This window comes from Macaca nemestrina, chromosome 7 (genome assembly GCF_043159975.1).
Source record: "Macaca nemestrina isolate mMacNem1 chromosome 7, mMacNem.hap1, whole genome shotgun sequence".
Classification (NCBI taxonomy): Eukaryota; Metazoa; Chordata; class Mammalia; order Primates; family Cercopithecidae; genus Macaca; species Macaca nemestrina.
In genome coordinates, this window is record NC_092131.1 from 5,467,607 (window position 1) to 5,482,051 (window position 14,445).

The window sequence follows — 14,445 nt, forward strand, 5'->3', positions numbered from 1 at the left end:
AAAGCTAAAAGATGGCTCTTTAAAAAGATTAACTAAATTGATGAACTCCTAGTAAGGCTGATGGAGAAAAAAAGACATCAACACTAATGTCACCAACCAGCATCAGTAATGAAAAAGAGGATCACTACAGTTAGATATTTTAAAAATAGGCCGGGAATAGTGGCTCACACCTATAATCCTAGCACTTTGGGAGGCTGAGGCTGGAGGATGGCTTGAGCCCAGGAGTTCAAGGCTGCAGTGAGCTATAATCATGCCACTGCACTCCAGCCTGGGTGACAGAGCAAGACACCAGAAACATCATTGTCTCCAACAGAATTAAATAATAATAGGCGGGGCGCGGTGGCTCACACCTGTAATCCCAGCACTTTGGGAGGCCAAGGCGGGCGGATGACGAGGTCAGAAGTTTGAGACCAGCCTGGCCAACACAGCAAAAGCCTGCCTTTACTAAAAATACAAAAATTAACTAAGCGTGGTGGCGGGCCACCTGTAATTCCAGCTCCTCGGGAGGCTGAGGCAGGAGAATCAGTTGAACCTGGGAGGCAGAGGTTGCAGTGAGGCGAGATTGTGCCATTGCACTCCAGCCTGGGCAACAAGGGCAAGAAAACAAAAAAAAAAACCTCAAAAAAAAAATAAACCAAAAAAATTAAATAATGAGAGTATTACAGATAACTGTATGCCAATAAATATGACAATTTAGGTTAGATAAACAAATTCCTCAAAAAACACAGTTACCAAATCTGACACAAAATAAAACGAAATTGAAACAGCCTTATTTGATAAAATAGCCATATTTTATTTTTATTAGTTGTTATCAAAAACCTCCCAACAGATGATGAAAGTGTTCTGAAATGGAATTGTGGTGACAGTTGCACAGCTGTATAAATGTCCTAAAACTCATTTACAATAGCTGAATTTTATGCCATGAAAATTATACTTCAGGCTGGGCACAGTGGCTCACGCCTGTAATCCCAGCACTTTGGGAGGCCGAGGCGGGTGGATCACCTGAGGTTGGGGGTTCGAGAGCAGCCTCGCCACCATGATGAAACCTTGTCTCTACTAAAAATACAAAAATAGCCTGGTGGGCACCTATAATCCCAGCTACTCAGGAGGCTGAGGTAGGAGGATAGCTTCCACCTGGGAGGCAGAGGTTGCAGTGAGCCTAGATCGTGCCACTGCACTCCAGCCTTGATGACAGAGCAAGATTCCATCTCAAAAAAAAAAAAATTTCTTATTTGGCACATACACATTTACAATTGTCATTGCTTCCTAATGTATTGACTCTTTTTTTAACATCATGAAATCATAAGTAGTAGTAATCCTTATTTTGCAGTCTATTTTGTTTAATATTAATATAACCATTTCTTCCTCCTCTTCCCTTCACTTTGAGGATGTTCTTCATGTAGATTGTATTGGTTAGATAAACTTATTTTCCATAAAATTCATCCAATAAAATGAAATGTTGAAATTTCATAATTGGCTGGACGCGGTGGCTCAAGCCTGTAATCCCAGCACTTTGGGAGGCCGAGACGGGCGAATCACGAGGTCAGGAGATCGAGACCATCCTGGCTGACACGGTGAAACCCCGTCTCTACTAAAAAAATACAAAAAACTAGCCGGGCGAGGTGGCGAGCGCCTATAGTCCCAGCTACTCGGGAGGCTGAGGCAGGAGAATGAACCCGGGAGGCGGAGCTTGCAGTGAGCTGAGATCCGGCCACTGCATTCCAGCCTGGGCGACAGAGCGAGACTCCGTCTCAAAAAAATAAAAAAAAGAAATTTCATAATTGATCTTTAAATTTTTTTTTTTTTTTGAGATGGAGTCTCGCTCTGTCACCCAGGCTGGAGTGCAGTGGCGTGATCTCAGTTCAGTGCAAGCTCAGCCTCCTGGGTTTATGCTATTCTCCTGTAGCTGGGACTACAGGCGCCCACCTCCACAGCCAGCTAATTTTTTGTATTTTTTAGTAGAGGTGGGGTTTCACCGTGTTAGCCAGGATAGTCTCGATCTCCTGACCTCGTGATCTGCCCGCCTCGGCCTCCCAAAGTGCTGGGATTACAGGTGTGAGCCAATGAGCCTGGCCGATCTTTAAATTTTTTTTAGAAGTCTGAGTCCTGGTGATCATAATTTGTTCCATTTGTAGATTCCACTTATGATAAACGTCATCTGGTTCTTGTGTTTTTTTTTTTTTTTTTTTTGGAGATAGAGTCTTGCTCAGTTGCCCAGGCTGGAGTGCGGTGGCGCGATCTCGGCTCGCTGCAAGCTCCGCCTCCCGGGTTCTCGCCATTCTCCTGCCTCAGCCTCCCGAGTAGCTGGGACTGCAGGCGCCCGCCACCTCGCCCGGCTAGTTTTTTGTATTTTTAGTAGAGACGGGATTTCACCGTGTTAGCCAGATGGTCTCGATCTCCTGACCTCGTGATCCGCCCCTCTCGGCCTCCCAAAGTGCTGGGATTACAGGCGTGAGCCACCGCGCCCGGCCGTCATCTGGTTCTTTTTGGAGCAAAGGCTGCCTGCATTCCTCTTACGTTCAATTCTGTGATATTTTGTTTCCAACAGAACAATAAACAAAAACAAACTGAATGTCACCTAAGCACAAAATTCAAAGCAACTGCAAGGCAAAGAAAAGTAGTTACTTCCAGGTTTTTTTAGATTTTTTTTTTTCATGATTTTAATAGAGGGGACAGAGTTGATTTGAATTTTATTAATCACTGTTATTTGAACAATTGCTAGATCCCGGTATCTAGCAATATCCAGGAAAATGTGCCTTTCTAAATGTTTGTCTTAGTTCATTATTTCTCAGTGAATGCCTGTGGAGATATGAAAGAATCCTGTCTCCAGTAAGCAAAATATGTTTTGGGGTGTGATAACTGATTTTCCTATTACAGATGAGAAGAGTGGATATTTGTCTAAATAGTATGGCTGTTTGGCTGCCCAGTTCTAAAACCTAAGTTTTTCGGATTGGGTGTTCAAAAATTGGAACTATTGCTAGCTTGTTAGCTCTTTCCACCTGAAGCAGGATTTCTCTGTCTCAACACTGTTGGCATTTTGGCCTGGAATTATTATTTTTTTTCTGTTCTGTGTGTTGTAGAATATTGAATGATTTGTATTCATTGGTAAATAGCTGCTGTCTTGACACTCCTGAGTGTCACCTGGCCCCCTTGTTCAGCACTCCCTAGTTCTGGCCACCTTGAGGATCCGGCTCCAGCATGGTCAGCTGTGTCTTTTCTGATTGGTTGTGGATCTGGGGTGCGAGTTGTTAACATTTTGAATACCAACTTGGATGTGAGGGAGGAAATACAGGATAGTAATGAAAATGAGGGCTAGAACTTTTAGTCTGAAATATTCTTAGACTCTTCAGGCTATTCTGTTTTCAGGCTTTTCTTAAATATCAGGTTTCTGCCGGGCGCGGTGGCTCACACCTGTAATCCCAGCACTTTGGGAGGCCGAGGCAGGCGGATCACAAGGTCAGGAGATCGAGACCACAGTGAAACCCCGTCTCTACTAAAAATACAAAAAATTAGCCGGGCGCGGTGGCGGGCGCCTGTAGTCCTAGCTACTCAGGAGGCTGAGGCAGGAGAATGGCGTGAACCCAGGAGGCGGAGCTTGCAGTGAGCCGAGATCGCGCCACTGCACTCCAGCCTGGGCAACAGCGTGAGACTCCGTCTCAAAAAAAAAAAGAAAAATCAGGTTTCTATTTGTTGGCTAACATGAGAGTGACTTAAAATATTCAGACTTATTTATTTATTTGTTTGTTTATTTATTTGAGATCGAGTCTCACTCTGTTGGGCAGGCTGGAATGCAATGGCACAATCTTGGCTTACTGCAACCTCCACCTCCTGGGTTCAAGCCATTCTCCTGCCTCAGCCTCCCAAGTGACTGAGATTACAGGCACATGCCACTGTGCCCAGCTAATTTTTGTATTTTTAGTAGAGACGGGGTTTTACCATGTTGGCCAGGCTGGTCTGGAACTCCTGACCTCAGGTGATCCACCCACCTTGGACTCCCAAAGTGCTGGGATTACAGGCGTGAGCGACCACGCCCAGCCTCAGCCATATTGATTTAAAACTACACCTATACTGCTGGGTAAAACTACTCTTCAAATAACCAAACAAAATGTTGAGCTTTCCACTATATGTTAAAAGTTGATAGAACAGAATTTGCCAATTGAAAAAGTAGTCCCACAATTAGTTCCTTTTGGAGCCTGAGATGACAGTTTCTGGTGAATTGAATTATTCAATTAGGTGTGACCCCATAGGCCTACTGTGGTGAAGTGGCATTCTCAAAAGAGGTCTGTCTAGAGGGCAGTGACAGCCAGCCTCAGGCCTTGGACCTGATTGCATTGTATTGACATGATTTGTATTGGCAGAGCGGTCTTCATAAAGAAGAGCCTGCAATAAGACACACCTGCCCAGAGAGTGCTTGTCACCAGGTGAATGAAATGGAAAAGAGGGCCGGGTGTGGTGGCTCACACTTGTAATCCCAGCACTCTGGGAGGCCAAGGTGGGTAGATCACCTGAGGCCGGGAGGTTGAGACCAGCCTGGCCAACATGGTGAACTCCATTTCTACTAAAAATACAAAAATTAGCCGGGCATGGTGGCAGGCACCTGTAATCCCAGCTACTCAGGAGGCTGAGGCAGGAGAATTGCTTGAACCCGGGAGGCGGCGGTCGCGGTGAGCCAAGATCGCGCCACTGCACTCCAGCCTGGGCAACAAGAGGGAAACTCCGTTTCAAAAAAAAAAAAAAAAAAAGCAATTGAAAAGAGTACAGCATCATTAAAGATAAGAAAGAGGCCGGGCACAGCGGCTCTGGCTTGTAATCACAGTACTTTGGGTGGCTGAGGCGGCCAGATCATTTGAGCCTGGGAGTTTGAGAGGGCGTAGTGGGATGCACCTGTGGTCCCAGCTACTCAGGAAGCTAAAGTGGGAGGATCACCTGAGCCTCCAGTGAGACATGATTGCACCATTGCACTCCAGCCTGGATGACAGTGAGGCTTTGTCTCAAAAAAAAGAGGGATTGATCTTTTCTTGGAACTTTGAAATGCTCATTTTCAGATAGTGTATCTATAAACTGAAGACTAAATCTTAATTATTAATCTTACTAATAAATTTAATCATAAGTTTTAATGTCTGTTTTTATGTTTGTTAATCTGTAAAATAAACTACCAAGTATTCTTTCAGGATCTTAGATGGGAAAATTTTTAACATATGTTCTAGCTATAAGAACCTTGATTTTTTAATGCAGCAGCGAGGTATAGCTTAACTTTAGCTTCTAATGGGAGATATAAAAGCTGATTAATTTGCTTGAAATATTTGTGAGTTTTAAAATGGTGATCCTGGATAATAAGTAACTCTAATTTTGAAGTTGACCTAAACTGTGAATGAGCTATTCATTTTTACCTACACGATAGTATTGAGCAAGTCAACAACCTACGAGAGATCCAAGCACTGAGGCGCCTGAATCCGCACCCAAACATTCTTACGTTGCATGAAGTGGTTTTGTAAGTATATTTGGAGCTTGAAAAGTTATCTAAATTTGATGAAAATAATCTTTTTTTAAGGAAGAAAACCATGGTAGACATTTTGAATATTTGCTTCGTAGCTCAGAGAGTAACCATTTTTACTTCATCTTATATCACATTTTTATTTGGAAAAATGTGCATCTGATTCTTTTTTTAAAATTTTTTTGAGAAGGAGTCTGTCTCTGTCACCCAGGCTGGAGTGCAGTGGCGCAATCTCGGCTCACAACAAACTCCACCTCCCAGGTTCAAGCCATCTCCTGCCTCAGCCTCCTGAGTAGCTGGGATCACAGGCGCCCGCCACCACGCCCGGCTAATTTTTGTATTTTTAGTAGAGACGGGGTTTCATCATGTTGGCCAGGTTGGTGTCAAACTCCTGACCTCAGGTGATCCACCCATCTTGGCCTCCCAAAATGCTGGGATTACAGACATGAGCCACTGCGCCCGGCCAGCATCTGATTCTTAATGTGGCAATGCCTTCATTTAGGTGACTCCACATCATAAAAGCATCCATCATGCAAACAGTTCATCTCCTGGAGCTCAGTTAGGCTGCTGAGGTCTTGAGTGTGAATTTTGACCTATTGGGAAAGCACTGTTGTGTTATTTCAGGGATTGTACATTCTCACTCTGTCCTTGCCAGTTGCCATTTCTGAACAGTCTCCTGTAGCCTTTCTTACTGTAATTGATAACATTTCTGGGGATTTTTCATTTCTGTTCTAATTATAGAGTAGTTCCATAAGGCTTATCTATCAATCAAGAAGGCAGAGCACAGCTTGTCCCTCAGTGCCTGCCTGAGCCTGGAAGGCCTTCTTCCTGGCAACTCTGTGCTGTGCTTACAGACCTCACTGAGCCAGGGAGTCAGACTACAGGATTTGGGGACCTTCTTTGCTGTGGGCTAGAATGGCACCGCCACTCTGAGAGGGTGCCCCTCGGTGTAGAAGCTTCGCTGTGGCTCCGGAGGGAGACTGGCCTGTAAGATCGACCAAGGAACTCCAGTTAAACTCCACTGCCAGTTAAAGTCTAGTAGATTTTAATCAGAGAATGGAACAGTTTTAAACTCAAAATGAAATGTCTTGTTATAACTGTGTGACTTCCTGGCCTGTAGCGTTCTTAGAAGTCAATTTGGGCCAGGTCCAGAGACTGCAGTTAGTATGTCATAGTGTCAACACTGCATGCACGTCATGCACTTCCCACACACTTTCTACAGCACTCTGTCCAGAATCTCATGTGGGCCTCCTAACAACCAAGACCCCTTTCTGCCAGATTGGAGGCACCCAGAGTAGGGTCTGGGGTGATACAGGCTCCCGCTAAGGACTCTGGGAACCCTTTAAAGGCCTGCTTGTACTCAGGAGAAGTTGGTGGCTCAGCCAGCAGTCTCTGTCCCCATTCTGTGTCAGCATTGATACCACACACTTGTGATGTGACTCGTTTTTCTCTTTTTCCCCTGACTGGTTTTTGGTTGTCACTCGCCCATTGTGATTTATCCCAATTACATGGAAGGAATTTAGCTAAATTAAAATTTAATTTGCAGTCACAGAGCACGAATTAATTTCTTTTCTTTTTTTTTTTTTTTTTTGAGACAGGGTCTCACTCTTTTGCCCAGGCTGGAATACAGTGGTGTGATCTTGGCTCACTGCAACCTCCACCTCCTGGGTTTAAGCTATTCTCCTCCCTCAGCCTCCCGAGCAGCTGGGACTACAGGCGCCCGCCACCACACCCAGCTTTTGTATTTTTAGTAGGGATGGGGTTTCACCATGTTGGCCAGGCTGGCCTCAAACTCCTAACCTGAAGTGATCCACCACCTCGGCCTCCCAAAGTGCTGGGATTACAGGAGTGAGCCACAACACCTGGCCTCTTTCATTGTTTTGCTTACCCAACTCCCCAGCCTTTTTCTTCTTTCTACTGATAGTTAATTATGTATTTTCAAGACATATATATTTTCGACTTTTAGAATTTTGTTCAAAATTGGGTTTTGCTAGTATTTTTAATTAATTTTACCTGAAATACTGATTTGAAATCAGAACCTTTACTGTTTCAGCAATTACACTGTAGTATTTGATGTGGGAGTGCCTTATGTTTACTAGAAATGTTTACAAATGGATTAAATATTGGATTGTATTTTCTGATTAAGGCCAGAAAATTTATTTTAAAAACTTGCTTTCTTCTTCAGTGACAGAAAATCTGGTTCTCTTGCACTAATATGTGAACTTATGGACATGAATATTTATGAGCTAATACGAGGTACGTGGAATAATTTGAAAGCTAACCTCAGATCCTCTTTTAAGGCTTCTAATTCATACATATGCTTAGTTGTTCTCAACATCATTAGTCATCATAGTGCCGTAGTTATATATAATACACAGTACAGTGCCACTTCACTCATGGGAAGGCATTTTCCTGACAGCTCGTCTACTCAGAACATGACTGCAAACAAGAAAGGAAGTCCCAGGCCCTCTGGGTGCCCATGTGATCTGGGGGAGGGTGGCGGGAGGCAGCAGGGGCAGCTCTGCTGCAGAGCGCCGCAGCCAGCCCCGCCATGGGCATGTGTGCCACAGGCCCGCTGGCTCAGGGGGCCTCTCAGCTCCCCAGATCTGCTGTTGCTCGACATTCTGTTCCATGCCTCTTCAGGCAAAGCTTTCCCTCCAGAATAGTCGCCTGCATGTGAGGGAAGCTCCTGCCATTTTCCACGATGCTCATTCATTTCCTTTCTTCTGAACAATAAAGCACCGTTGAAGACAGCATGTTTGCCTGAGGTGACCTCAGTCAGGGCTGGTTTCAGATACTTACAGAGGTCCCCTGAGGGCAACAGGAGAAAAGGAGAGCCTGCTGGCCCTCATTGAGCAGATTGTTCCTGGGGGTCTGACCTCATGGTTGTGTTTGATGTCAGGACAAATGAACCTTGTATATCTCACTAAGAAAGCAATACAGCAAGTGTTGGATTTTTCAAATCACGTTATACCTAGAGGACAAATAAAAAACAACTGTCCTATTGTCACATGAGTGACTACTTATGACTTGGAAAAGAATTTTAGTGACAGCGTCATAGATGATTTAGATGGTATATTAGCTCACAATTTGGGCCACACTGAAGATGATGTGCTATGGAAACTTTTTAGATCGATAAACTATTTTTGTGATGAAGAAGACACTGATGTTGAAGATATATATGAAGAGTTCAAATAAAATTGTTTTTATGAAATTGGGTAGTGGAAAAAAGCACTATATCAATATTCATGTATTTTATATGTGACTTAAAATATGTGTGTGATAGTAAATTACTAGCAAAATAAATAGCATAAGTAGCCAAGTTTTTCTACATCCATAAAAGTTGATGTATATAAAGCTGGGCGCAGTGGCTCATGCCTGTAATCTTAGCTCTTTAGGAGGGAGGCCACTGCGGGTGGATCACTTGAGGTCAGGAGTTCAAGACCAGCCTGACTAACAAGGTGAAACCCTGTCTCTGCTAAAAAAAATACACAAAAAAAATTAGCCAGGAATAGTGGTGTGTATCTGCCTGTAGTCCCAGCTACTCAGGAGGCTGAGGCAGGAGAATCACTTGAACTTAGGAGGCGGAGGTTGCAGTGACCCGAGATCGTTCCACTGCACTCCAACCTGGGTGACAGAGTGAGACTCTGTCTCAAAAAATAAAAATAAAGGCCAGTGTGGTGACTTATGCCTGTAATCCTAGCACTTTGGTCGGCCAAGGCAGGTGGATCACTTGAGGTCAGGAGTTCGAGACCAGCCTGGCCAATACAGTGAAACCTTGTCTCTGCTAAAAATACAACAAAAATTAGCCGGGCGTGGTGGCATGTTCCTGTAGTCCCAGCTACTTGGGACTGAGGTAGGAGAATAGCTTGAACCTGGGAAACAGAGGTTGTAGTGAGCCGAGATCACGCCACTGCACTCCAGCCTGGACATCACAGCGAGACTCTATCTCAAGAAAAAATAAAAACAAAACTCAACAAGAAGGGAGAATTTTTGGCACGTCACTGTGTGTTTAGACGCTTGAGAAAGCATTGTTTAGAATATATATATATATACACACACACACACACATATATATATATATATTTTTGAGATGGAGTCTTGCTCTCCCAGTGGTGCGATCTCAACTCACTGCAACCTCCACCTCCCAGGTTCAAGTGATTCTCCTGCCTCAGTCTCCCAAGTAGCTGGAGTACAGGCATGTGCTACTATGCCTGGCTAATTTTTTTTTTTTTTTTTTTTAAGGTGGAGTCTTGCTGCGTTACCAGGCTGGAGTGCAGTGGCGCGTTCTCGGCTCCCTGCAACCTCTACCTCCCATCCCAGGTTCAAGCAATTCTCCTGCCTCAGCCTCTCAAGTAGCTGGGACTACAGGCCTGCACCACCATGCCCAGCTAATTTTTTGTATTTTTAGAAGAGACGGGGTTTCACCATGTTGGCCAGGATGATCTCGATCTCTTGACCTCATGATCCGCCCGTCTTGGCCTCCCAAAGTGCTGGGATTACAGGTGTGAGCCACCGCACCCAGCCAACTTTTTTGTATTTTTAGTAGAGACAGGGTTTCACCGTGTTAGCCAGGATGGTCTCAATTGCCTTGACCTCATGATCTGCCTGCCTCGGCCTCCCAAAATGCTGGGATTACAGGCATGAGCCACTGCGCCCAGCCTTAGAATATATATATTTTTAGGATATATTTATTTTCAGTAGTAGAAGAATTACATAACTGAAGAAATTGAATCTATTTCTTTCAGTATCTATCTACAGCGATTGTAGAAAACAGACCTCTGTAGATCAGTAGACTTCCATTCGTTATGTAAATATTGAGTGTCTTCCATAGGCCAGGCAGCGTGTTCAGCGCACTGACTCTAAGATGCTGTGAGCAATATGGAGCATCCTAGGTTCAGAGATGTTAAAATGTAAGGAGAATGGCTAATAGTGCTTGTAGGGTAGTAAATATTGAAATATACATCCTGATTTTAGAGTTAGTAAAATTTGAAAAAAAAAAAGCCTATCCTAGAATTGATGAAATATAGTGATAATAGCTAACAGTTCATGAATGGTATCCATATGGCCAGGCACTATTCTTAATACTTTATAGGAATTAACTCATTTTAACCTTCCAACAACCCTGTCAGGCAGATACTGTCATTTTTTATTTTTTTAAGATGGAGTCTCACTCTGTCGCCAGGCTGGAGTGCAGTGGCATGATTTTGGCTCACTGCAACCTCCGCCTCCTGGGTTCAAGCAGTTCTCCTGCCTCAGCCTCCCAAGTAGCTGGTACTACAGGAGCACGCCACCACACCCAGCTAATTTTCTTTTTTTTTTTTTGAGATGGAGTTTTGCTCTTTTTGCCCAGGTTGGGGTGCAATGGCGCGATCTTGGCTCACCACAACCTCCGCTTCCTGGGTTCAAGCGATTCTCCTGCCTCAGCCTCCTGAGTAGCTGGGAATACAGGCATGCGCCACCACTCCGACTACTTTTGTATTTTTAGTAGAGACGGGGTTTCTCTATGTTGGTCAGGCTGGTCTTGAACTCCTGACCTCAGGTGATCTGCCCACCTGGGCCTCTCAAAGTGCTGGGATTACAGGCGTGAGCCACCGCGCCCAGCTAATGTTTGTATTTTTAGTAGAGACGGGTTTCACCATGTTGGCCAGGATGGTCTCGATCTCTTGACCTTGTTATCCACCCGCCTTGGCCTCTCAAAGTGCTGGGATTACAAGCGTTAGCCATCCCACGTGGCCCAGATACTGTTATTATCCTTATTTGAAACATGAGGACATTGAGGCATGGGGAGATAAGTTAGTTGTCCAAGTTTACATACCTAGTAAGTGGTAGAACTGGGGCTGAACCTAGATAACCTGATCCTAGAGTGCATGTTCTTAACCATCACACATACTGCCTCATGACAACCCTATGTGGTTGGCACTATTATTTTTCCCATTTTACAGATGAGGAAATTGAAGCTTGAAGGATTAAGTAATAATCCAAAATTAAGTTGTTAATAAATGGCAGAACTGGGACTTAAACTCAAGCCTGACTCTGAAATCCTAACCATTAAGCTTTGTTGCTGCCCTGGATCTCTATTTCTGGGCCCAGCTCAGTGCCTTAAAAGAATAGGGGCACCTAATTATTTACGGTTGTTGATGATGATGCTGCTTTAGTGAAAACTCAAACAATCACTAAGGCTTTTGCTACCAGAATGGCAATTCTTATGACTTAAATTGCTGCTCTCAGGTTATTAGAATATTGGGGAGCACTATGAAAGACTAAAGAATGAGATAATAATGAAATAAGGGAACAATCACACAGCCATTATTGAATTGTCTACTTTACAGCAATGTGCAAGGTCTGGCAAGAACTGGGAAGATAAAGAAGCAGCATGTCAGATGCATGTTTTTGATATTGAAAGGGTATATAGTCTTTTTTTTTTTTTTTTCTTGAGACGGAGTCTCACTCTGTCGCCCAGGCTGGAGTGCAATGGCGCGATCTTGGCTCACTGCAAGCTCCACCTCCCAGGTTCAAGCCATTCTCCTGCCTCAGCCTCCCGAGTAGCTGGGATTACAGGCGCCGCCACCACGCCCGAGTAATTTTTTTTTGAGATGGAGTCTCACTTTGTTGCCCAGGCTGGAGTGCAATGGCACAATCTCAGCTCACTGCAACCTCCGCCTCCCGGGTTCAAGCTGTTCTCCTGCCCCAGCCTCCCGAGTAGCTGGAATGTCCGCCACCACGCCCGGCTAACTTTTTGTATTTTTAGTACAGACGGGGTTTCACTATGTTGGCCAGGCTATCTCAAACTCCTGACCTCATGATCTGCCCACCTCAGCCTCCCAAAGTGCTGGGATTACAGGCGTGAGCCACTGCGCCCGGTCTGAAAGAGTATATAGTCTAGTGTCCACATAAACTATATGAAAGTGATATCATAAGAGAAAAGGAGTTGCTGGGGTAATTTTCTCTTTGTTGAACAGGTGTCAGATGAGGCAGAGATTGTGTGGGCTGGGAAAATAGGGCTTTCCTGGAGGAGTGGTAGAATTAGACAGGTGCAGGAGAGGATGTCTCATTTGCAATGACATGCCATGGGCTATTCCAGAGGCAGGGACATGGTGGGGAACATAACAGACACAGTTCCCACCCATGTGGAGCTCACACTCGATGACAGACAGGAAACAAACGAAGAAATTACCAAGAATATCAGTCAAAATGATCAAGAATTCCAGATAGGGGTAAGTGCTGTCAGTGAATGAAACAGGCCAATGTGTTAGGGAGTGATGAGGATAGAGGGACAGCCAGTGCAAAGGTCCTAAGGCCACCGTGAGGGAAGAGGCCCACGTGGCTGGAGGACATGGAGGAGAGTTGCAGAAAATAGAGTAGGCAGGCACCAATGAGGCTGGTAGGGCGAGGGTAAGAATTTTCATTATTCTAAGTTCAATGGGAAGCTGTTATTGGGCTTTAAAGCAAGGGAGAGGTGGTTTTCAATTGGTGTTTAGAGCAGTGTTTCCAAAATGATCACAGAAAACCAGTTGTCTTATTTCTAATGTACTGCAGGGGGAACTTTTGTGAAATATAGTAAAAATGAATTACCAGAAAAGTGATCATGTGCTTAGATGTCACAGCATGTCAGATTGCTACAAACAGTTCTAAACAGTTGTTCTTAATTTATGTCATCTCCTCTTAGACCAGTAACAGTCCCTGAACTGTCATCAGCTCATGGACTGTGCTTTGAGTAGCACCTTTTTAGAAGGAATTCTCCAGTTACTGTTTTAAGAATAAATTTGCTGTAGGTGGATGTGTTGATTCTCCCTTTTAGTTGCAAACAACAGTCTCCCCTATTCTCTGATTAACTCAAGAGGGGTTACTCTGTGATATGGATAGATTGCCAGAATTGTTGGGAGGACTGAAGAAGCAGACTCCGGGCTTGGCCTATAGGAAGTTGCTTCTCACAACTGCTCTCCATGATCATGCTGCTGGCCCTGCTGCTGACAACGCTCTGCAGAATAAAGCTGCTGCAGCTACCAGGGCTGGAACCAAGCCTTTTCTGCCAGGATCTGTGATCCGTGCCCTCAGAATGGATGCCTTCTCTCCTCTCATCTGCCCCCAAACCTGGGCCTGAAACGTCTTTCCCAAGTATTCCCATTTAGGCAGAGCCCAAGTCACATCTGAAACTCTCAGCTGCAAGGCAGCATGAAGAATGTCATTTGGACTTTCAGGCCTGGCATGCTAGATGGGGGTTGGGCTAGGTCCTGAGCAAGTCAATCTGTGGGTGTGCCATGAAGGCAAGAGTGGTGTGGGAACCTGGGGAAGGGATGGCGAAGGCCCTTTGCCCACCACTCTCTCTGGAAGAATGTCTCTGGATTCTTCTTTGGCATGAGTTAGTAATTGGGGTGAATAGAGAATGGCTACCCCGCCAGCTATCCTAGTTTGTGTATTTGGGTGCATGTGCTTAACGGCTCTGGGCTCATGCCATCTGCAGTAGGAAAGCCTGTCTTGGAATTTATGAAGGAAAAACTGTAAAAGAGGTTTAGTTTCCGTCATAATCTGACTATAGAGGCAGCTACTCTTTTACAAGATTGTTTCGGAATCTACTCTCTTTTTTAACTGTTTCAAGTTAAATTGATAGGACCAGGTGCAGTGGCTCACACGTGTAGTCCCAACACTTTGGGAGGCCAGGGCGGGAGGATTGCTTGAGCACAGGAGTTTGAGACTAGCCTGAGACCCTGTCTGTACAAAATATTTTTTTAAAAAAATTATCTCGGTGCGGTGGCGCATGCCTATAGACCCAAGTACTCAGAAGGCTGAGGTGGGAGGATGGCTTGAGCCCAGGAGGTCGAGGCTGCAATGAGCTGATTGTATCACTGCACTCCAGCCTGGGCAACAGAGTGAGACCCTGTCTCCAAAAAAAAAAAAAAAATACTCATTTGCCTTAGTGAGTGGCTAGTTTGTAGTTCTCTCCACCCTCG

At 44.7% G+C, this 14,445-nt stretch overlaps 1 protein-coding gene across 10 annotated transcripts in view; it reads left to right on the top strand.

Moving 5' to 3' along the window:
* Positions 1–14,445, top strand: part of LOC105467388 (MOK protein kinase) — an 86,748-nt gene that overhangs the window by 34,627 nt on the left and 37,676 nt on the right. For 6 of the 10 annotated variants that reach the window (XM_071099563.1, XM_071099560.1, XM_071099566.1 and 3 more), the window contains 2 exons: positions 5,402–5,491; positions 7,680–7,750. The exons of 2 other annotated variants lie outside the window; for them this stretch is intronic. In XM_071099563.1, coding sequence (XP_070955664.1) covers positions 5,402–5,491; positions 7,680–7,750 — 161 coding nt within the window. The remainder of the gene's footprint in view (positions 1–5,401; positions 5,492–7,679; positions 7,751–14,445) is intronic. 2 more of the 10 variants (XM_071099564.1, XM_071099565.1) reach the window with 1 other exon arrangement.